At 43.6% G+C, this 24374-nt stretch overlaps 2 protein-coding genes across 3 annotated transcripts in view; one reads left to right on the top strand and one right to left on the bottom strand.

Moving 5' to 3' along the window:
* Nucleotides 1-13: 13 nt before the first annotated feature.
* Snx27 (sorting nexin 27) lies at nucleotides 14-11268 on the bottom strand. Of its 2 annotated transcripts, none has more exons than XM_071769567.1 (7): nucleotides 10793-11268; nucleotides 5659-5796; nucleotides 4949-5173; nucleotides 4422-4732; nucleotides 4092-4330; nucleotides 3731-4012; nucleotides 14-3625 (listed from the first exon to the last, which is right to left on the bottom strand). In XM_071769567.1, the coding sequence occupies exons 1-7, from the start codon at nucleotides 11170-11172 to the stop codon at nucleotides 3557-3559; spliced, it is 1644 nt and encodes a 547-aa protein (XP_071625668.1). In that variant the 5' UTR covers nucleotides 11173-11268; the 3' UTR covers nucleotides 14-3556. The 2 variants fall into 2 exon arrangements, with proteins under 2 accessions (XP_071625668.1, XP_071625669.1); XM_071769568.1 differs by lacking the exon at nucleotides 10793-11268 and adding an exon at nucleotides 5886-6495.
* A 4052-nt stretch (nucleotides 11269-15320) lies between these two features.
* The window catches only part of LOC139808555 (uncharacterized), a 70219-nt gene continuing 61165 nt past the window's right edge, over nucleotides 15321-24374 (top strand). The window contains exon 1 of the mRNA XM_071770664.1: nucleotides 15321-16010. Within this exon, the coding sequence (XP_071626765.1) occupies nucleotides 15950-16010 (61 nt within the window). The 5' untranslated portion in view covers nucleotides 15321-15949. The remainder of the gene's footprint in view (nucleotides 16011-24374) is intronic.

Genomic DNA, 24374 nt, shown 5'->3' with positions numbered 1-24374 from the left:
GCACAAACAAGAGTTCTATTTCTTCTGCTTTTTATTATACGCTTCTCAATAAGATGGCTCATAAAGAAATTGAATAATACCTCTCTCTCGCTAATTCGAAATACTAGTTTTACAGCAAACGTTTCGCGAAACTGATGTTACACGGTAAATTGGAGCATTTGTTATTACGTACTATGATTATACAGAATATTTTAATTAACGCCTAAAGAGTTAACCGTAATGATATGGTCTTGTAATAACAATAATTAAATTATACTATCTAATTCGTCATTCTGCGTTTGACAGGCTCGTTAGCACGCTAATTAACGAGATTAACAAACAAATCGATTGATTTCCTAGTGAGAGACATTTCGCAAAAAAAAAACGACAAACACAAAATAAACAAAATTTTTTATCGAACAGCTTGAAATGAAAGACAATTTTCGACACATTCGTACGACCTACGACACTAGGACTGTCGTAAGGCAATGACCGAATTGTAATAAAAATACTGCCAGATAAAGATAATTTTACAAAACTGTACAAAATATCATTAATCCGACTATCTTCAGATCTTTCGCATCAGAAGTCTCAAATTTAACTTGGACGTATCTCTGCGCTCACCCTGCACTGATTTTCTCAAAAAATACTCGCTACCAATAAACTCTACCAATTAACCACCCAGTTTCTTTATAAATATATTATTGCCATTCTCCAAATACGTGGCTGCTCCGGTGCCACAGACATTCTTTTCCGATCTAAAAATTATTCGTCCGACTACTTCATCGGGCAACGAAACCACTAAAGGTCTCGACGCGTTACTTCGAGAGAATCTTTCTGTTGCCGGTAATATAATAACCAATGAGACCTTCGGGTTTCTCGTATCTCAGTGATATCGGGTCCGATCAGGCAGATCAGATCGTGCGGAAGTATCATTAGACACATTGAACAGAATTACATCACGAAAAAATTTTGTCGTTTGTAAATTCTAAATTAAATGTTAGGTGATAACCCGAAGGTTTGTTCAGTTCATTTATTACCGTTTATAATAACATTTCCGGACGCACGTACATTGCTAACTACAATTCATAGATCACTTTGCATAATTTTCTCACAAAACCTTTCTCTCCCTCTCTCACTATCTATTTATCGACAAAACAATAGAAACCATTATTGTAACCGTCTTGTTCGCTCGACCGGATATCTAGGTGCACGCGCGAATATATCACATCGTATATCGATCGTCTTGTATGTGTGTTCACTCGGATACTCGCGCGTTCGATTATAATTACGCTATATTATGCTCTATATTTCTATTATCATTAACAGTATCATAACTATGCTCTCTCGCGAGCATATATATATATATAATATTTATTTATTTTTTATTTTTCTCTCACCATTCGGATTTTACATTGCCACATACATTTCCCATTCGTCGCACGCGCTCGATACTCCATGAATAAAGTTTAAAAACGTTAACGGTAATAATATATCTATCTTTTTATTTATTATCTGCTGAAACTCGCAGTTAAGTAAGCGACGTGTTTAGAACGAGTGAATTTTAAGCGCTACGAGAAGGCAGGATGCGTACGTAGGAACGGAAAAAAAGAAAGAAGGAAAAGAAGAAGAGAGGGAAAACGAACGTCAGATCATATGAGCATAATGTGCAAGAGAGAACTGAGCTCCGGATATTCGCTTCCTACCGTGGATATCTACTATGCCGAACGCGTATTACGGCCTTTTGCAAAATCCCGCTACGCGCAAAGTAGTGCTAAACGTTATCTTTATATGTTTCTTACTTGCTGTTATTATCAATATCTCTTTTAATATTATTAATGAGTATTATTTTTCTCCTTCTTATAAAGTAATAGAGGAAACCGTTACCACGCGACCTCATTACATTATTGTTCCGAGTTTTTAACGCCTCTTCCTCCTTTGCTAAATCTCGTTCACGCTTACATAATCGAGAGATGAGGGGGGGGGGGGGGTAGCCCGAGATAAAGTTTCTCAATCGCGAGAACGTCGATTTAAAAATAGTTCTCGACTCTTATTACGATCCTTCGATTCACTTTTGCGATTCACGCGCAGTTCGCAGTTTTGCGTAATAATCAGATCGTTTTGTGTTTTTAGCACTACGCGAGACACCCATTATTAATCTTGCGGAGCAAGTAATTATCGATCTTATCAAAACGCACGCATACACACATACACACACACACATATACAACTGAGTTTCTTCTCAAAAAGTATATATTTGTAATATTAATATGTACAGTTTGCTCTACTTTTTATTGACGCTAATACTCTATACATACTAATGAATTAACAAAACGTTTAGAGGACTGATCGATATTTTACATATCGATTACGGGACACGTGGTACCAGCCGTAGCCACGCGTGTGTTAGGAATCCGTTTGTTACGCAGGATAGTTTAAAAAGAAAAAAGAAAAATAAGAATTCGTGCCTGCTTATAATGAAGTCATCGATGAATATGATATGTATCTATTTCATCTTTTCTCCCGGACTCTCGCAGTCTTCTGGCTTCTAATCTTACAAACTCTCGATCGTAAAAAATATGAATGAAACTTACCACAGCGATAAATTGAACGCGCTGCCGATACTATTGAGATCCCTTACAAACGTGCGAAAAAGCGGTGGCTCTCGTTTTAAAATATCCTGCGCAACGAATTGACAAATTATTATTGATTTATAAAATATTGCACATTAGAAAATGCACAGGGTACCGTTTCTGTCGTGAACGCACGATCAATAACCAGATCCAACGAAAGAGAGTTTCGAGTCTATTAGGCGAGCGAGAGAAGGAACGTTTTACGTAAGACGATCGATTTTCTCGCCGGAAAACGAGTTGCGTGCTGTATACATATAATAATTCATAGGCCGGAAGGATAGGTGGTTTCTAGGCGGACGCGACCGTATCCCCGTGGTATAATAATAGTCTACGACAGTCTACGTATATCTGTACACTAATGTAATTCTCTTATATGTCATCGCGTGAGCGATTTTGTTCATCGTAACAGAAGGAGAAACGGCACGTGTTTCATCGACGAAACAAAAGTCCCAGCTATATTCGATATATACGTAAAAACCAGATTTATTCTTTTGCGCGCTGACTCGAGCTGCCGTCAAGGTTCTCTCACCAGGTCATGGACGCGAGCATGGCATACAATATAAATCCGGGTTTAAATTTATACATCACATTTCGTTTTTCGATCAGATTACTCGCGAGCGCCGCGGTAATCCGTCGAATTTTTGTTTCACTGGTTTGAAGCATTTTTTTCACCGGGATCTATCTACATTCGCGTATGCGCGTTTGACTCGTTTCGACGATAACGGTGGGCGAACGCTTTCTCGGTGCGCAGTATCGGTAATGCACGGCCAAGCCAACAGATGGAAAATTTGATATGCTACAGGTGCTATGCTAACTCGGTACCGTTTTTTCTAAAGACAGCCCTAATCCTAGTAAGAAAAAATTTCGACTACGGAGAGACGAGATATCCCGTGAAAGGATCCTCAACGTTACACACAGGATACGTTTTAGCGTCGTACGTTACGTCATTCCCCTGGGTCGTCCCACTTCGCTTCCTCGGCTATTCGATCGAAGCAATCCGAGAGGAACGTATACTGTAAGCACAACATTAGGGTAATTGATCGAGCGGCGGGCTTGCATGAGATTATACGCATGTTGCAGTTGCGAGTCGGTTCGCGAAAGAATCGGCGAGTACTTACATAGGGGGTGAAGACCTTAAGCCAACGGGGTGGACGATTATCCTGGCGCGTGTATTGAAAGCAGAACGCCATCCCGTCCTCGTCCACCTCCCACCGAGCGATGGTGCTCCATTGGAACTCGACTACCTGCGACTCCAGGGTACCGTCCTCCTTCGCGGCGTGCAACTTGAAGGCCGCCATGCCCACCGCCGGCACCACGTGGCCCTCCTTCCTCGAGTCGCACGCGCAATGCGGAAACACGATGTCGCCGTATCCGCTGAGCTCCCTCGCTAATTTCAGATACTGGGCAGAGACAAGATCTCGCGTAAACGCAACGATAAACGCGCGGTCGAAGATCGATTTGCCTTCATTCAGTACAAACCTCGTGCTTTCTCGACGCATCCTGCAGAGCTTTCAACTGATACAATCGTTCTCCCGCGGTGATGTGACCCCTGTTCACTTCGTCGATCGTCTGCCAAAATATCCAAGTCAATGCCTGCTCACTCAGAGACCTATTTATATTGAAGAGCCACCTCCTTATCGCTAGACACGTCGCGCTGGCGGTCGAATAATTCTGAATGTACAAAGTATGCGGATGTTCGTGAGGTTGCAGCTTTCTCTCTGCAACACAATGGCAGTGTTAAGTCGCAGATAAGCTCGGTAAATTTATTCAGAATTTGCAAGAAGTGACGAACGAGATTCTGACGCGTACCGAAATTGTACTCGACGATCTCGAACAGGTAAAAGTACTTCGCGGTTTCCGCATCTAAGCCGACTCGGCAGCAAACCGCGTCGTAGACGTCTTTCACCGACGCCGCCTTGGGCACGGTGACGGTGACGACTTCGCGATCAGGTAGCAGAACCTTGAGATCAACCGCCGGACCCTGATCACCGTCCTCCTCCAGTCGATCCGTCAGAAATTCCTGCATGGCATCGCTCTCGGCTATCACGCGCACCGCGCAAACCTTCTCCAAATACTGCTCCAGACCGCGTCTCCTCGCGTCAAGCTGCTGCTCGCTCAATCTGCAACGTGAACGAAGGAATTCTTATTCTCCGAGATACGCGCAAATGATGTATCTCGTTTTTCGCGAAGAGAAACTTGTAAAACGCGAGTAAGTACTTTAAGATCTGTAACGTTCGATTATAAGGCGCGCCACGATGCTGAATGGACTCATTCATTCCGCGGTTGAACGCAATCTATACGCGCGGCGTGGGAAATTATAAGCGTGAGGACATTACTGGAATGGCCATTTTCCCGGTAACTTCGGGAAATTGAAGCCTATGAACTCCTTCTTCAGCGCCATATGTAACGCCGCGAATTCTCGATATCGGCGCGAGCACAAGTGCCTGCCGGCCATGTGGACGTTGAAGACTACGAAGCGCTCGTGTTTCCTCTCGCGGACGTGATAATCCGGCACGCTGATGGGCAGAGATCGCTTCTCGCTGTAGTCCACCGATGCGTAGCTAAACAAAAATATGACGCACTTAATACTTGTACGTTGATGCGCGCACGCATGTGTGTATATGCTTTAATCGATCAATCTAGATAGATTGTGAGATCGCCAGTTATTAGAATCATCAAGGTTGCTATTATTTCAAACGTCTTATCGGCGGGATAATCGCGACGATACCAGCAATATTGTCGAAAAATATGTCAAGCAGATAAATCGCAAAGTTTCTCATCTCACATCTAAATAGCGTGATGTTCAACGCTGTTAAATATTAAAGGATGAAATTTAAACCAATCCCTTGAGTTATATAACATTTTGTTGTTTTTAACTATCATGTGTGTCGAAACTTATTATTTTAACACTAAACAGTATTATTTTAACTTCACTGGCTTAGTTAAATTAACATTGTTTTAAATTAACGATATATTGAGTAGGATCAATGGCGATGTATAGGAATTAGTTAAAAATGAAGACAATTCGAATTTAACAGTGTATTACCTCATATCCTCGCAGGGCTCCAGTCTCTCCGCTTCCTGCGGCGTCACGGAGATGACGGTCAGAGTGAGGACATCGCCGCCCGACTTGATCAGATCAACCACCTGCTTGTGAGTGGCGCCTTCGACGTTGACGTTGTTCCTGCAAATAGATTCTGTCATTATTATCCCCCTCACGTCTCTCTCGCCACCGATACACCGTAATACGCGCGATTCACAACTTGAACCGACCTCAATTGCGAGCGCGGCGCACCGGGGGAATTCCACCGCCTGCGATTCTCGATCCACTCGCATTGCAGCGCGGTCATGTAACACGTCAACATATTTCACGCCAAGTGGCACGCTCTTATCGGCGCTATTGCGTGCTAATCACGAGCTAAGCCGCGTCGTAGGGTTCACGGAGCACGATCGAGAGATTCGCGGATGAACGACAATCTGCGGGGCGATTTTTGCAATTCCGCACGGCGCATATCCGATCTTCGACGACCCTCCGCGACGAAAGGGAGCGACAGGCGGTCCTTCGACGAGGTCGCGATCCGGTCCAATCTCTCTCCCGTGCGTTGTCGGCTCTCGACCGCGAGTCTCAGCCAGTCGAAAGGGAATAGGTATACCCGGTAATCGGCCTTTTTAACACGAGTTTCGAATTCCGACCGGTGAAAGGACCGTCGCGATTGGTCCGCACACGGAGGCACGGCTCTCCCCGGAGGTCGTCGAATGTCGCCGTCACGGATTTCGCACGTATGCGTGCGAGGAAAGACGCGTCGCACACTTTATACATTTTCGCTATCGCGTTGTACCGGGTGGGATCCGTTGCAAGACGTTATCTGGACCTCCGGTCCTCGTCGATCGCCCCGCTTATCGCGTCTTACACGCATTGCCTGATTCAATAAAATTTTGAAACGTACAAATTTTGACATATTTTTGTACGTGATATATGATTTAATCGCTACGTATATTAAATACTTTCGGGAGAGCGACTTTCTCGAATTTGATCGCAGCTCGAGGTTGTCGTACTTGAGGAATTACGTGAGGTAACGATCAGCATCAGGTATGAATACCGATGAACCTGTGAAATATAAGTTTCTTCTCAGCAGCGCGCGTATCAAAGCGCCGAACGTGATACCGAAAAATATGATATTTTTCGCCGGCTGACGAAATTAGATCGGGCGATCGGTCAAGAATACGACACTGTGTGTGCTAATCTGCTAAAAGATAATGCGTTCTGATGGGCGAGTGTGTGGGCTCTCGCGAGCACACAGACGTGCGGTATTTATAAGCATTCGAGTGCGTGTCATTGTCTAGCGATAAGTTTCTTCGCGCATCACTTCCTTTCTCCGCGAGCGGATTACAAATGCACCGTGACCGTGGTGGCTATCCGAAATTAATTCGCGAAGCACGGGCCGGGTCCGCTAATTGCGGCCCGACCGAGATAATAAAGCGTGGAAGACGTAATAATTCGCGCCTAAGTTAATGAGACCCCCCCCCTCCCTAATAGAGCTTAATGATTGACGCAATTCCGAATGAATGACTGTTCGCTTTATCGGATGGATGCAGCGAGAGCGGCACCTTTTATGCAATATTCACTTATCGTCGCTCGTTAAAACGAGAGTCATCGTCAAATCTTCGAGTCCAGCGATCTCAGTTAACGCTATGATGTATCCATTGTTTAATTTATAACTTTAGATTGGGACAGTTGTTCTTATTGCCGAGTATTATTTCCTCGATGATCAAGAAGCACATTTCCAGCGGAGAAGCTGCGTAATGCACCGCGTGAAACAACTTTTGTGGAAACCATACGAGGAGTAAGCCTTTTAAGGACATTAACATGAGAAGGTAACGTAAAAGAAGTCATATATAGAATATATGCATAGCTAACGAGGAAGCACGTAGCCTGAGGTTAATATTAAAACTCTTGCAAGCGACGTTAGGGAACGTAAAATCGAAATATAATATGAAATATACAAATTATATGAAAAATATGAAAAATATAAAATAATGAAATGAAGATCGAAAGAACATTGGCCGAAGTTTCGGAACGTGCCATTCAATTTAAAAAATTCTTTAAGCTCGTTGCGAGCAGCAAAAGCCGGCTGTGGTAGACGACAGAAGCCGCAAAATTGGACGAGTGAAAGCGAGAGTCTCAATCACTTTTACGCGATAATATACGTGATTAACGGGAAGAGAAGAGAATATAACGGAGAGAGAATCGGCGAGACGTTCACCAATTTGCCTCCCTCAGGCGTCGGTGAGTCGTCGCCAAGAGCCGCGGGGGGGAAGGGGGGCGGGGAGAGAATCTCCTTTCGATTTTGAGGAGGATGAGAAACGACATTGCTGAAATTGCTGGGTCCCTCGCAAGACAGCACGCGTCCGTGAACCTTGAACCGCGCGGAGTTTATGGGAACCTTGGACCTCTGCGAGAGGATCGTAAACAGATTCCATCTCCGCCGATCTGCGCCGTGATAAACAAATGAGCTTATTGTCGCGACTATTATAAGTGCGAGACTCTCGATACGTCAGTGGTATCAAGCCGGTATATCGTTACGTTCCTCTCTCAATTTCATTAATCGTAAGTCGATTCCGTTGTTATCGAAATAAAGATACGGCGCGCGCAGCCCTTTTAGTCTGAGTGGCCATCGGGAGATCTGCGTCATACCTAAAACAAGCATATTTCTCGAGATTGATATGGTGTATCATCGATTTTCTGCGTATAGCTTTATCTTCGCGTTCACCCAAGCGTTCACCTGTAGCGTCGTAGCAATCGAATCTACCAAATATGGGCCACTGCGAGATGTACGTACATACGTGTACAACATGAAATAAAACTCCATGTGCAAATAAGTTGGTCCGGGATAAAGCGGTAATGTTTTAAGCAAATTAACATTTAATTAAACGGAACACGGTTACCGGGCACACAGGCGGTAATGATCGGGTTATGCAAATTCAATGGCGCTAACGACCCCGCCGACGGAAAGTGTAAATGCACCTAGCGAGTTTAGACAGTTTCGGTTAACTAACAGTTAATTCGCGACGATAAAGATGTTCGCACGTCGCGTTTATCATATTAAGCGTCGCGATCTTTTCGACGTTAAAGCGAGCCGAGGGAATAAACTCCGAAGCATGCGTGTCTATTTATTATTTGTCGGATTAAACCGAGGATAAACTGGTGGGATTGAGACTCGAGGGTATACCTCGCGTATTTCTCTTCCCCCTGGAAGGATCGGTTCACCGGTGATAGCTAACCGGTTAACGAATAGCGAGAAATTCGTTGAAATAATCGGTTAACCAGTCTCTACGACCGGTAACCGGTCTGAAGCTCGCGGGCACGACAGATTTTGCAACTGTCGCGTTTGTTAGGCTTCGCGAACGAGACGTCAAACAGATTGAACGTATTCGTCACGCATCGTGCACGTTTGTATTTATCGTTCTTACATCAGAATTTGCAAAGCGGATATACGCTCACGTGTATGTGTACTGGTCCGCTCGGATTTTATCGCCGCCAGTTAGCGCGATTAGTCTTCTCCAATGATTATCCCGTCGAAAAGTTGTACGCGCAATGTGTAATCTGTATCTTTGCGACGCCCCTGTATTTTCTGATAAGCCCCACGATAAAAAGAAAATGTCGACCATTCGCCGATATTCCTAATGCGCGATAAAATTCTTAACGCCAGTTAGTCAGCCTAGTTTTACTTTTAAAAAAAGATAAGGAAGATAATTTACGTTGTTAACTTAAGCGAGGTTGCTGGTATCGGGCCCCGCAGGATTTCCAAGTACATCAGAAGATTATCTAAATCTGCCTTTACGTGTGCGATGATCAGAGCTGTAATCCTTGAGGAGCCATATATGATACCAGGCTAGTTGCCAAGCGAGTTGATCCTCGATGAATATGCATACGGTTAGAGAACGTTTAATGTATCCCCATGAAGTACCTTAAACCCGGACTGTCGACTGTACGTAGCTTTTAGTAGCATTGATCGCGTGAGCGAAACATCGAAATCCTGATTGTCAAGTGGGAAAACAAAGATCCAGATCCATTCCTAATCGTGTTTCATAAGTTGAAAGACATTTAGATATCCTTACAAGAGTAACGCGTGGGTTGCAGACGCATTTATTGAGACTTTCGAAAGGAAAATATTTAAACTGCACAATCTTAACAGCTGTTTGCAATTTGTTTGCAAATCTCGAGTTCTCTTGATATTTAAGCTTGACTACGAATTAAAATTATTATTGAGAATCATTAATCCTTTATAGACTTTTAGAATATTAAAGTTCTATTAAAGTTTTATTCTTCTTAATACACATTTCTTTTTCCTTTTCTTTTTAGAACCAGTTAATTATTAGGGTTATAAATCAAATTAAAGTAACGTAATTTTTTCTTGAAAAGGAAGAAATATTATGCGTCATAAAAGATAATAAATTATCTTTAGAGGCATTAAATAGCATCTATAGAATATCAGAATTAACTTATCATTTCTGTCGTTGTCTATTGAAACATTTCTATGTTCGATATGAAAAACTTGCATCTCGGATTACGTTATTCTCCTTGCGAAGAAAAATCTGCCACGTATCTAACATTCGTTTCTTCTTATTGTCACCATATGCGACGACAAGCACAAATACGGTGCTGTACAGATCAAAGCAAGCACTAATTTCATAAATATTAACTATAAAACTATAAAGTTGAATCTTCAACAGTAATTTCTAATAACTTGTAACAGACTGCAAAAAGACTTTGGTTGATTTCGGATATTGGAGCGCGTTGATCTGTACATCCTTATTTCCTGCATCATCCAATTTGCAAGTTTTTCATTTAACAGCCATTTAACAGGATTCGCGGTACACCTTGGTACTCGCGAGTAAGTATATCCAAAACATCCCGTCTCTACTCCGAGTACTCCGAAACGCGTACTCCAGACCAACGCGTCTCTCATTGCAGACGCGCCTCGCGTTTAATTCCTCGGGGTTCCAGTTGTGAATCGCTCCGGTTCGAATTCCAGCGCAATTTGACGCAGAACCGGAGCCGCGTCGCGTTTTCGGTCAGGGCGGTTCACGTCGGAATTTGCTTCTACTGATGGTGTTCACCGAGAGGCGAGCGCGCGGGTCGGGAACGCGGGTGGAAGGGACCTGATCCCTTTACTCACACTTCCAGGATACGGTCGCCCTTGCGGACGCCGGCCTTCTCGGCGGCGCCCCGCGGTAGCACCGCGCTGACGTGCTGCAGGGGCGCGTACAATTCGCCGTTGATGCTCCGCAACTGTCCACCCTCGCTGACCTGGCCGCGTACGTTGAACCCGAAGCCCGTCTCCGTTTTGTAGATGGTCACGCACCGCGGCCCCTGGCCGACCGGGTCCTTGTCCGGCCCGGCGGCCGGCGGATGCTGCGGCACGCGCGCGTTGTTGTTCACCATTGTCACGGTCGCCGCTACGTTCCTCGCACTGCCGTCCTGATTCACGGCTGGCAAGCGGTGCACCTCCGACTCGCAGTCCGCCATGTTGCACTCTGGCCCACTCTGGCCGCCCATTCACGACGGCTGCGGGCTGCTACCATACGCTATCATCGCTCTCGTTGTCACTTGGACCTAGGGATGATAGTCGAAGTGGAAAGGGTATCGATGTTGGCGGTGAGGCGTCGAAGCCGGTATCGATGCCATGGCGAAAAGTCCTGGGTGAACGATATTCGAATCACGAGCGGAACGTCGATATTTGCGACTATCGATTCTAGAGACGTTTCACGCAAAAGTAATAATGATTGAAAGAAAAAAAGAAGAAGCATAAATTAAAGCGTAAAGTAACGTTTATTTAATTTCCTTGAATTGTTGCAAGGAACAATGGATGTGATCTTTGATTTTTTAAGTAATAGGGTCTTAGCGATGAATCTGCTAAAATAGGTCTCTCGATGTTCAAAGAGAAGCAGAAATAATTTTGCTTCTAATAAAAAGCGGAGGAAATCATAATCTTCCAGTAGTTGATTGGAATTCTCTTATGCTCTTCAATGGAAATAAAATTTCTCGAATTTTTCCGATTTTCCCCAACAATATCGCAACGCTCCTGAGCAAGTGAGCCTAGGTGTCGTCACTCATACGGAGTCGTTGCGAGACCTTTAACCGGCGGCGTGCCGCCTTTCATCTTTTGCGGTCATTGATCTTCGCTGCCTCTGTCGGTAGCGCAGCTGAAACCGACAGAGGGAGTCTTGGTTGTTGCGGACACTAATCATTGCTGGTTGCTGAAGATCGAGAACGTGCTGCCATCAGCTTCGGTGTCTCTCACTTGCGAATAATTCCGTGCGACAAAGCGTCGAACGAAAAACTAATTTTTTTATTTTTCGACGCAGATGACGCAGTAAAATATTAATGGTGATTAACGTTTTCATTTTTTAAAAGCAAGATATACGCACGTTAAAAATGCTTCTGCAATCATGCTTTGATCTCTCTTATTTATTGACGATAAAATATTTTCTTATTTGAGATTTACTTTATTTTTTTCTCTGGATATAAAGATGAATAATAGATCTCGAACAGTAGCTCATTAACGAATTATTGATAAATTATATTGCCCGACTATCGCTGATCAAAGAATCACTCTCCGCCGCTATGTATTATTAAGAGGCGCCGATATTCCGGTGAAGTTATACATCACGACCTACAAAGTAAAAAGCAAATTTTGCTCTTTTGAACCTGAGATCTTAAATATATGTTACTCGGTTGTCTTAAATACCTGTTTACGAGCGAAATAACGTATCAGCGATTTCACAACGCGTGTTTAAACAATATAAATATTCCGCAGAACAATGTGAAGCTTATACAAACCGTGAGAGGTACCTTAATTAATTTCGATCGTACGCGTGTGTCCACAAAATTTAATTTCCACTACAAACGTGTATATAAGTGAATTTTATACATAAATGAAGGATTTAACCCTGCATTTGTACGCATGAACGTTGCTTTTTTATTCGCTGTCATTTATAATTACCTAGCGAGTTACGAAAGAGAATTGTCGCGCGACGCACGTTTGGCGCTTTAAAGACGCCATATGTCCTCATTTGGTGCAATACGTATGCACATATACGCGACCTACTAAAATATTATAAAGAAGTATTTTAAAGAATCTTGTTTATAAAGATTCTAGTATTTTCTACTTTGGCAATCGTATGTATAAAATTACAGCCGCTGTATTTCTGCATTAAAACTTGCTTAAAAATAAAAGCCACTCCTTTTTATATTTTTCAGCCCGCGATTGTCTATCCTTGTTCATCGCCTACTTAACATTTTATCTATAGATGCACAGTACACCCATTAACCGTCGCCCGCTATCTAGAGTTAATATTAATTAATAATTAAGGGAGAACTAGCTTTTACCGCTGTTTTAGTGTCGCAGCATTAGGGAGGTAACTCGGAGATAAGCCAAATCGCTCGTAAAATTTTAAAACTGAAAAATTTTTGATGGAACAGTCAAAACGATATTAATGACACTGCAGTATTATATTTTTTACGATGGAACGTTATACGTTCGTGTATATGCAATCGAAATAACGTGATATGCCATGGAGAAGTAATATGAGCGTTTGCACTTTTTAAAAATGACTCGCTTTTATTCTCTGCGTATATAAATAATATATACAAATGTAATAAAAATTATATACATCTATTGTTTAAGTATATTTTTTGCAGCTTAAAAAATTATCACTTCTCTCGAAAATTAATAATAAGATTTAATAAATTAATATTGTTGACACAATATTTGATTCACATAAACTTTTTACTTTTTATTCATGCAAACCTTCCATAGATATTCTCTTATTCAAAAAATTTTTTTTTCCTCACAAATATATTATACTGTATTTGAATAAAAATCCAATCTCTCTTTCTTGTCATTTCCGTTATACTTGTCATTCTCCATTTCCGTTTTTTTCAAGACTCAAAACCTGCCGAATTTCGATAGGGACGGTTGAATCTGGAAAACAACGAGAGATAGAAAGCGGGGGTGAAAGAGAGAGAGAGAGAGAGAGAGAGAGAGAGAGAGAGAGAGAGAGAGAGAGAGAGAGAGAGAGAGAGAGAGAGAGACAGAAAGACGGGAGAAGGGGTGGGTGCGAATTCGCGCAGAGGCAACTGACTGGCCTTTCACCTGCAGGAAATCCTATGATTGATGCCACATGGCACTATGTTGCTGCCGCATTATATGCACGCGCACACATTGTATACACTGCCCGATAACTATACGGGACGAATACATACTGCAATAACTCGATATATGTAAACCGTCGTACGCGCTGCGGTGCGTGATGAGGAACGCGAAACGCGTTTACAGCTTCAGTTGAAGGACAGCGGACGAGATGCGTCCTCTCGTACGGAAGAATATAATTTACCCCAGGAAGTCGTTTCCATAGTTTTTCCCCCGCCGACCTTCTTTATTTCGCGCCGTAGTTTGTATTTATGGCGTCGTGTAATTCTGTTCCGGGCAAACATTTCTCGGAGTGGACCTCTTTGAAAACGGAAAGTTGAGTGTTTTTTCGAGACGCGAGTGTTTCTCTTAATTAAAAAATTTTTATCGTACTTCAATGAATAAATTTTCTAATTGTGTATCGGCTTGCTACGAGCTTTATTGTTCCCGCGATGAAAGTAACAATAATGAGTTATTTCATTAAAACTCTTGTCCAGAGGCAAGTAACGATGAGCAACATGATGTCTGTCTCGATAAATCGCGCCAGAATATTGATCGATACAGAATATTGATTGAACTTTTATTATTTTATTTACCAGTATCTTTGTTGAAAGATATATACCTGTTCTCTGACTTATAAATTTTTGGACTTTTTACGCGTTTTGACAATTCTAATATCTACCAACCATTTATTTTACACTAAATCTAGTCCGAGGTCGTTATTTTTAAAATTGAGAAGTCGAGTTTTAGAGAAAGAGGATTTTATATTATTTTCTCTTATATATCTCTTATATTACATTACTTTTCTCATTTAATTTCTCTGTTTATTTAGAAGAGATAAACAAAGGAAAGAATATTAAACTTTAAATTTATTGTAAGACAAATACAAATTTAATTTGCACCGCATACGCATTCAGCGTTGCCAGTATCTTGGACTAAAGTCTGACTAAAGTCCTATAAATCCCAAAGCATTATATTGCTAAACTTTAAATGGGTTTTTCTCAAAAAGTTGATTTTCCTCATAAGCCGGATTTCTTCGGTGAGAATAACGCTTTCACTGATTACTGAAAAAATAAAGCGATTCGATTAAACACTTCATCCTTTCAGCACTATAAAACCGCTGCAAGTTGGAATGTAGAGCGCTGCTACGAAAGGAATTTTCGCATCCGAATCGAAGTCGAACACCGATCCGAATGTTTCAGGAGTCAAGTGACAGTGACGATACATCACAGAAAACGACGGTGATACGTTGCTCGTCGCCGTGATGTTGAGAAGTTTCTGTGAATATATAGTAAGTAAAGACTGATCGCGCGACACGCGTCGCGTCGCGTCGAGCCGACTCTCCTGACCTGAGGGTCCATCCGCTTCGCCGGGGGGTCCGCGAACGCGTTCTCCAGTTCCCTCGCATCGGCGTCGGCGGATCCGCTGCATCCGGAGCACGCCCACGGGCGCACACGTGACGCAGGTTGTACCCCGCGCGACGACGCGGTCCGGCGCGGAACGGCGCGGCGCGCCGCCACTGCTGCAGAGCGGCCGTAACGTAGAGAAAGTCAGTCCGATGTTGGCGCCGCAACAGACGTACCGGTGGTAGGACGCGTCTCCCTGTAAAAAGCCACCCTTCCGCCCCCACTTGCCTCACCCACCCCGGAATCGGGGGTACCACCCGCGACCGCGCGCTCGCTGTCGATTAATATCGCGCGGGGGCACCGAAAGAGGGGGGCAAAAAAAAAAAGGAGCAAAGCGAGGAGAGCGCGGATGTGCCGCGCCGATTGTTTACGCGAGGGCAACATTGTTGAGGAATATCTTGGAAGAGGAAGAGGCAAATCGTTCGCGTCCCAGATCCGTATCCAGTGGGGGATCGAGATCGATCCTCGGTGCTAATCGAGGGTGTGGACCACGTATCCGCGGGATTACCAGTGATCAACGAGCGGGTCGCGGTGCACGCAGTGCCTTTTTCCTTTCGTCCTTCGTTTTTCGCGCGCGGGTTCACCGTCTTCGCTGTCTTTCGGTCCCGCCCCTTCCGGTTGGCGCCGTCAGTCCGACGTTCGGTCTCCGCGTGGACGCTCTAAAGTGGCTGAGTGACTCTTCGTCCCTGCCGTGGGTGGCTTATCCTCGTCCCGTTCTTTCGCTGAGAGCCGCAGCATGCTTTCGTCCTCGAGAGCTTTCCCGCCGATTCTCGCCGTGGCGCTCGTCGTCTGCATCGGTGAGTGTTGCGTCAGAATAAAAAATCGTTCCGTTTTTAAAGAAACGAGATATAATCCACGGGGAAATCAATTTCGACGAAGATCCCCGCGGAATTAACGTTACAACAAAACCATATGCGCGGGTTGATTTGCGGGTTTGAAAATGTGTTAGGGTGTGCTGCGTTTATGAAAGTTTGGGGGGTGGAGGGGTGCCCGAAACTGCGTGCTCTGAATTTCTTCAGGAATCGTGATGCATATGCAATGTATTTATTAGATACCAGTGGGGAACAAAGTCTGCGGTCCACTTGACGCTACAAATGCTTTGAAACGTTCTTCTTCTCCTTCTTTCTTCATTGAAAGGAAAGAGAAGAGGAATGCTTCGAAGCATTTGTAGCGTCAAGTGGACCGCAGCCAAAGAATGAAGAATCAGGTTTATGATGTCTTAAAATGTTCAACAGCTTTTCGGTACCAACGGTTTCGTAGAATTGCAAGCAGTAAAAACAACAATATTGTCGAGAATAACGTCAAGCTCCCAGTTTGTACCTCTTGTTGTTACATGTTAACTGTTCGATAAAATAAAAGACATTATATCAATAGCAACTAATCGTCATTTCGCGGAGTTATCAAGAGATTGCTTAATTAAAAGTCGGCAAGTGTACAATTAACGCGATTTTACGTATCGCATGTTACTTGCCGTTTAGTAATGCTATACGGTTTTTTATGTAAGTGCAATAAGTGCTCGCGCAATTGAGAGATCGATTTTTTAAATATTAATTATCGCGAAAGATATAAAAACGTCATAAAAACTGTCTCGCGAATAAATTTAGTTGCCTCCAATCCAGATGAGAAGATTCTTCTTTTCTCCTCTTTTCTATTTAATTAATAATTGAAGACTGTTTTTTAGTTAATGACACAATCGGGACACGTTTCCGTTTGTAATACATATAGTTTTCTTGGACATTCTGTGTGTCCACTGGATAGTTAAGGCGGTGGCTTCCTCGGGGTTACACAGTTTCCTGTTACACGACATTTTAACGAGAACAATGGCGACGGTTCGTTAAGGGGGCGAATTTGCCAAGAACGAAATTGTGTCGACACTTATCGACACGACTCGGCTTGCTCGATAACGAGCGACATCGAATATTCGTATCTGAAATCAACGCACGGCCGGACGCTGGCGATCGCGACTAATTTAATTTTCGACTGCCCAACGCCTCACCGTAAGCGATACCACCGTGAATTCCGTGGGGGAATGCGGGCCGAGAGAACTGTTTGCTAGCGGAAGATATAGGTTGCCATGTAGATATGCATGATTATTACGCATGTAAGTAAGAAGTTTTTACGACTTTACGTCGATTGCGAAATATGTTTTTCAACTCGGCGAAACTGTCTGCCGTCATAAGCGATGTGATAAAAAAGTTGCGAGTCGCGTTCGCGATAATATTCGCGATAAATGGTCGACGGTTATATATTTTTGAGTTGCTGCAGTAATCAAGAATTATTCTAAAATGGGTTTAATTATTGATGGAGATACACATTTGGACACTCATATTTCCCCTGTCGTCAATCTGCAATGTCCTGTACCGGACGATTATGCGCACACAGTTACATGCATATATCGATGGGCGTTTTGCGCAGATTATAGCTTCCCTCTCCCCCTCGCCCCTCGAATGAAATTGGGATTTCGGGAAGGACGTTCTGCGCTATATGTATATACATCCGGTATCTAGCGGCCCAATTCCGCAGTAATAGTGTAATCTTGCTGATGAACTGACTTTTCCCAAGTATTACATCTGCTTGCGGCATATGAGATCCAACGATGAAATCTATCTTAAAGGTCAACATAATTATGCTGTTGGATTGCAGTGCGAGGGAAGTCGGATCTTTTGAGATTGCACAAAACGCCGCGTTGTAGTTTCTTCCTGCTTGATAAAGGTCAGCGTAGATTAGGCGTGTTTACGCAGAACTTTCTACATTTCTGAAGAAGCGGGAATTTTCAAGTCCAACTGATGATACGCAACGTTAAGACTATTATCGCGACGAAGGAAATTAATTAAAATTAACTAAGGTTTAAGGTAATATGCCTACTGCCTATAGCCTTTCTCTTCAATTAACTTCAAATTTTATTTCGAGATTATATGAGCAAAGAAAAACAAATGTGACCGATCGCGATAGAATAGGCAAGCTGTTAATCACGATCTGAATGAATCGAGCCTCTTGGAGGCAATCACGTAATGGAGGCCCGTTTTTGCGCGGGCACATCATTTAATAGAGCGATGAATATGGAGTCGCTGTACTCTCTCTCTCTCTCTCGCGCGCGCGAACTTCCGTCCCGGGAAGCTGGGTAATCCGGAGTGTCACCCGCGCCCAGAAGCCCACCCTATTCATTTGGAACAGTAAAGCGATATGGTGCCGTAAGTATACAAGGTGCGCAACCGTCGCTTTATTGCTTCGAGCATCCGCGCGTTGAAGGATTACAAAAGGGCGCCGCTAAATCCGATTCTAATCCTCACCAGCGCTCGCAATTGCCGTCCCGGGAGCCACTCCCGCCGCGACACAATTGTTTACTTCCGCTTGTATTTAGATAGGATAATTCTTACGCGTACTCTATCTTCCTCTCTTCGGAGTGAAGCGCTTGAATATCAGTACAGTACTATATTTTTCATCCCCTGACGCACGAGTCTCTCTGTGTTATTACACGACCGTCGATAGATCTCGAATACGCGCCCGTTCGAGCGTAGCTTTTTCGAGTCCCAGAAAGGCGGTGCATATATAGGAAACCCCGGCAAAACTGGGATACGTTTGTATCTGATAAAATGTCGATGTGGGCCGGGGTTTCGCTCGCGATGTTTACTATTACGCGCCTTTGGAAACTTTGTGTCCCTTCGGTATCGCGTACCGTTGCAAGCAATCGAAATGTCCATGTTGGATAGTCGCGTATCTCGAAGTCAAAAACACGGAGCCTCGAAAAAATAGGTCGGGGGGGAAAGATACATTTGACCGAATTGCCGCGACCCGTTTCTTTTGTGCCGCGCGTTCGACGCTGTTAATCCTGACGAGAAGGTACATGGCGCATCGAAGGTCGGTGTAAAGTGAAACCAAAGAAAAAAAAGATAAGAAAATGGAAAACCGCGCGCGTCGACAATGACCTCAATTTGTAAGCTGTAACGAGTCCCCGACTTGGGCCGAAATTTCGACCGTCCACCTCTCCCCCGTTCGCACGATCCGATATCTCGACGTTCACGAGTCCCTCGTCGAGAATTGATCGCGGAAGTCATGAAATTATTGCGATGTACGTTAATGCCTATCACGCCATACATTACCCTTATCGAGTCCGGCCGGGAAGCAGCTGCATAATCTGACTCATTGCCGTTGCCATATCGCGCGCGTCGTGATTTCTCGCAGTCCATGCATCCTCCGCGGATCGCGTTCATCCGTTCGATAATGATTTCTCGCGGTCCATGCATCCTCCTACTGTTCGCGTTCATCCGTTCGATAATGATTACAAGGTCAGCCTCGACGATTTCGCGATTGCCTTGTCGAAATTTCGATTACGAGAAAATGACGTCTTTAGACAAGCGCTTAACGTAACGCTTTGAAATCGATGAAACCGAAAATTTATTGGAGTTATATCGTTGGAGATCAATGGAGAAATATTCTCGACGCAACGAATAATGAATATCGGCTCGCATTGTATCCACATTTATTAAACTCTTGCTACGCAACGTAGGCGGCTGGATGAAACGCTGTTTCCTGTTGTAAACGTTAACATTGTTTGCGAGGCGTTTGCTAATACCACCCCCGTCGCGTCTCTAGATGCAGCGAAAGCGCGGACAAAGGAGAAGAAGCGGTGGTTGTCTTCTTGAAAACATTTCCCTGATAATGTCATCGCGCGGTTTTCTGCCCTCCTTCTTTCTTTCTTTCTTTCTTTCTCTCTCTCTTTCTCTCTCTCTCTCTTTCTCTCTCTCTCTCTCTCTCTCTCTCTCTCTCTTTCTGTCTCATAATTCTTATTATTCCTTTATGTTTACGGCTTTGTATCAATCTTATTTTCGAGAGCGTTTACAGCCACTCGTTCGTCAGATTGACGTCGCCGGAGGAAAAACAAGAAGAATCGGCAGGATGACGCGTCCACTGACAATGAGACCGTCATTCGGAATAAACGTAGATACCACTTTCTTACCTTTTTCGATATTTTCCCGACAACGCGGATAAACACTCTCTTCCCTCCCGGACGTAACCGTTCCGCGTTATCGCGCAAGTTCGATGTTAAGTAACTCTGTGGCGAGCGCCACCGCGTCCTCCCATCTCTTCAAGCTATATTTGCGTTTTACGACTCGCGAAGTTCTAACCGGCGAAAACCGCGAATCCTCCGGTCTCTTCCCGGAGAAGATCAGCAGTTGGGACCGACGTCGGATCTGTGACAGCCGTTAATCCTTCGACGGACGGAATGCACCGAACGTCAGCCTCGTTGTTGGCGAGGGAAATCGGGACCACTGTTCGGTGAAATTAGAACATCATCGCCATGCATATAGCTACGATCCTACGGCTGGCTATCGGATAGTCGACGACATGACTTATCATCACCGCGAGCCTCGAAGTTGCCTCATAATTCAACGGCGATACGTCGGTTTATCAATTCGTGAATGCAAACAGTCGAAGTAAATCTAGACCCGATTACCGATGTGTGGAATTTTGTTGAGAGAAAATATCTCTCGGCGTTTTCCATCGCTTGTTTTTGAGCATCAAATGAATTGCGTTCATTTCCGTCCACAAGCAAATGCTCGCTCGCTTGTACTGCTGCCGTTTATCTAAGAGAACAAGACATCTTCTTTACGAGCGACTGAAAAGAAGCAGCGTCAATCTTGGAGAATAGTCTCCGCTGTTAATAGAAGAAATAAATAAATCGCGAATTCGAGCTGAGTCTAGGAATGCATCGTGTCGCCATTGCGGATGGTACAACGCGACGGATCAGTCACGAAAGATCGTGGAAGTCAAGCGAATGCAGAAAACGACCGTTTACGAGCGTGATTGAATGTCCCTTCAGTCCTTCCATTCACGAGTTAGAGACGCAGTCATTTTGCGCACACACAGAGAGAGCGTGATGGCTTTTAGAGGAAGCATTTAAATGAGCTCATCCACGTTGGCCAGTATAAATTTAGCTCGACTATTTGGCGGGTACGAGGGGCCCAGCGCTCCCAAAGGTCTTCCATAATCATGAGTTTGTCGAGCCCTCGATATTCATATATCGTCATCTATTTTCGTGACACTTTGTTAGCTCACGTAGAATAACAGGTTCGATCGCGGTTATATATGCATTTTATCATCATACGTGTTTGCTATTGTAATCCTGTCGATGACGCCCGTCAGTTCACGGTGACGTAAGAACATGCATCTGATGTATGTAGCTAATGTAGCCAACATATCCAACACAGCGAGCCTAATAATAATCGACTAATTTAACGTCGATCTCATAATATCTCTATACCATAAGAAATAAATATAAAAAGATAATATTGTCATGTACACGGCCAAATGTTGCTATAACTTATATTTATTTAACATATTTATTTAATAATAAGAGAAATAGGATCGTAACGATATACAATCAATTAGAATCAAAAGCCTTGCGATCCAAGCTTAGGTCTTTGACAGCCTTATATTAGTTACTGTATACATATATGTCTATATATGTATATACATATAATTTTTCCAACATACTGCGCGCCGATTACTTGTCGGACTTAAAACACAGTAATTGTTGGAATTAAAAACCCTTCCCTCCCCGGAATTAAATCGACTCGATTTAATTATCTAATAACTGTAAAGAAAATTTATTGCGAAAAATATTACCTTAGCCAGGGTTTGAACCCTATGTATATATATAGACATATATGTATACACAGTAACTAATATAAGGCTGTCAAAGACCTAAGCTTGGATCGCAAGGCTTTTGATTCTAATATTTATTTAAGGTATTTAAAATATTTAGCTTTCAAATGGGCGCGTTAAAAATTGCCACATTAAATTCGATAAAACGCATCGAGCCAGTTACATAAAACTTTAAAAATTTATTAATCCTCGCGAAATGTGTTGCGGCGAATATTTCGTATGAATCAACCGCGCGTTAAAAAGTATAGCCCCCGCTGACGTATCGACAAATCGTATACGTCTTAAAACTTCACCGGCAAGCCGGAAGTAATGCATCGAGACGAAGAGTTCAATTCCGCCTGGAACGCCCGCGACCTAGTTCAAATGTAGACCACTGTCATACAGTATCGAGCATACGAAATATCGAGAGGCAAACTTTTCTCACTTGTTTTGCATTTACCTCGGAATAGTGTTCTTCAAAATCCTCTTAACCGAACAAGCACAGCTGTTGATGAAATAATTTACATTATACGATTCGAAGACGTTTCCCCGCAAGCGGAACGGCTGGACGGACGAAACTGAAGCACGGAAAATCAAACACGTAGTTTCGGCTTTACGTCACGGTAATGGCTCGATACTGACCTATTAGCTTAAGTAATTTCCGCTTAATTTTGGATATTGAACTCACGAGCTCCGAAAACTCCGGCGTGCGTACGAAAGTCCTGATAAAGCTTCCGACATCTGCGTTTGCCATTTTCGCACCATTTATCCCCTCTCTCTCTCCCTCTCTGTCTCTCTCTCTCTCTCTGTCTCTTCCTCTCTCTTTTCCGATCTCACTCTCTCGAGCTGTCCTCTTGGTGGCCATGTGCCGCTTAATGAGACTTTAATATCGTGCAGCTAAATCCAGTAATGCTTGGATAATGAGCCGTATTTTGCCGATGTCTCAGAGGTAGCGATTGCGAGAGTGTTGAAGACACCTGATTTGATTGATTATAGGGAAGCTTAAGTAGCAGCTTCGTGATATCGATTTTGTAAAAATATAACTGTAGCTCGCTTCGATCACGAATGGCATTATTATTGCCAAATATGATAATTAAAACACAAAGGTTAAGAGCAAAGGGAGATTAGACATTTTAAGATACATATGTAAAGCGTAATAAATCAAGAGAGGTATATTACGGAAATTAAATGTTAAGAGCTTGGCATTCCTTTCATAGCACAAACGGCAAGAAGACTAGAAGACAATTACGATGCGGAGCGTAATGAGAGAAATGTATCATCGAGATTTAAATATTAAGATAAATCTTAACATCCCGGAGTCTCGGAATTCGGCCTTCGTTCGTCGCTCTTATCTCAAATGCAAAAGCTATTTACACTGACACGTAATATCTTGAGACCCCGCGAAATTATTGCAGAGATATCTCGGGGACGTGACCCCACAGCGATAGGAGATCCGGGATCGCGCAGAAGGTGGACGACAATAATTCATCGCGTCGCTCGCAGCGCACGTATTAACGAAGGCACGGCGGAGCCCCGCGATGCGTTCGAGGGGGAGGGTTTGCAATGAAAGAGCAGCATTCTCGTGGTGACCCTTTTCAACCTCGATCGCATCGCCGCCCTCGCCCGCGGACTCCGCTTTCGTCTTCGTCCCACGAATCCGCTTCCAGCGGGACGAAAACTTGATAAAACTTCCGGGCGAGAATTTTCAGATACTTCTCGCCGTCTTGCGGAACCACACGGCGCGACGATCTTTTTGTTGTCGCGTCTTCTCCCGGGGCAGCCATTTTTCCCCGCAACAACGCCGTCCTACTTGTCAACACCGTAAGACGCTGTTTTGCACGTCGAAGCGGCGTAAAATTGAAAAATAATGGCCCCGGCTGTCGCTTCCCGACGTTGCACAACAGATTTTTCGATTAAAGACGCGAGTTTTTTTCGATGTGGGACTCGTTTCTAGTTTTGCGGTTTTTTCCTAGTTTTTAACAATAGAATATTTATACAAATATAAATGGGCTAATTGCCCATTAAACGCGTAACAGCTTCTACTGCGTTCAACTTCGATGAATCTCAAATACATTAAGAAATATAAGGAATGATCGAAATTTTTTTCGCATTAAGATACAAGATCAAGAGTCACTATACACTTGCCACGTTAGATTTCGATTTTGTTGGTGAAACTTCGTGAATATCGAAGAAATACTTTCGCGAACTTTTTATTATATATATACCAGACGCCGTTTCGCAGGCTATACTTAGCGTAATGTAAGGATTTACTCTTTGATTACGCGGGCGTTAGTACACGTCATGTTTCTTGAAGAATTTGATATTTCCGTGATGCCGGTGTCGAGGGAAGAAACGTGTGCCGGCACGTTTGCCGCGTTATAGGTGAATAAGCTTCATGAAAGCGTATATGCACTTCGCGAAGGTAAAGGTCTTAATTTATATAGAGCCCGCGGGGGAGTGCAATAAGTTACGACGTTCCTCGTCTTTCGTGCCGCAAATTCTTGTAAGTTAATTTC

Source organism: Temnothorax longispinosus, chromosome 2 (genome assembly GCF_030848805.1).
Source record: "Temnothorax longispinosus isolate EJ_2023e chromosome 2, Tlon_JGU_v1, whole genome shotgun sequence".
NCBI lineage: Eukaryota > Metazoa > Arthropoda > Insecta > Hymenoptera > Formicidae > Temnothorax > Temnothorax longispinosus.
The sequence above is the reverse complement of the archived record's forward strand: the minus strand, read 5'-3'. Positions and strand labels throughout refer to the sequence as shown.

Coding starts and splice junctions, on each gene's coding strand:
- Snx27 (XM_071769567.1), bottom strand. CDS start 11,172: ATGGGCGGCCAGAGTGGGCCAGAGTGCAACATGGCGGACTGCGAGTCG. Junction 5,797..10,792: donor GGCGACCGTATCCTGGAAGT/GTGAGTAAAGGG, acceptor ATCTATTTGCAG/GAACAACGTCAACGTCGAAG. Junction 3,626..3,730: donor TTAAGGTCTTCACCCCCTAT/GTAAGTACTCGC, acceptor TTGTGCTTACAG/TATACGTTCCTCTCGGATTG.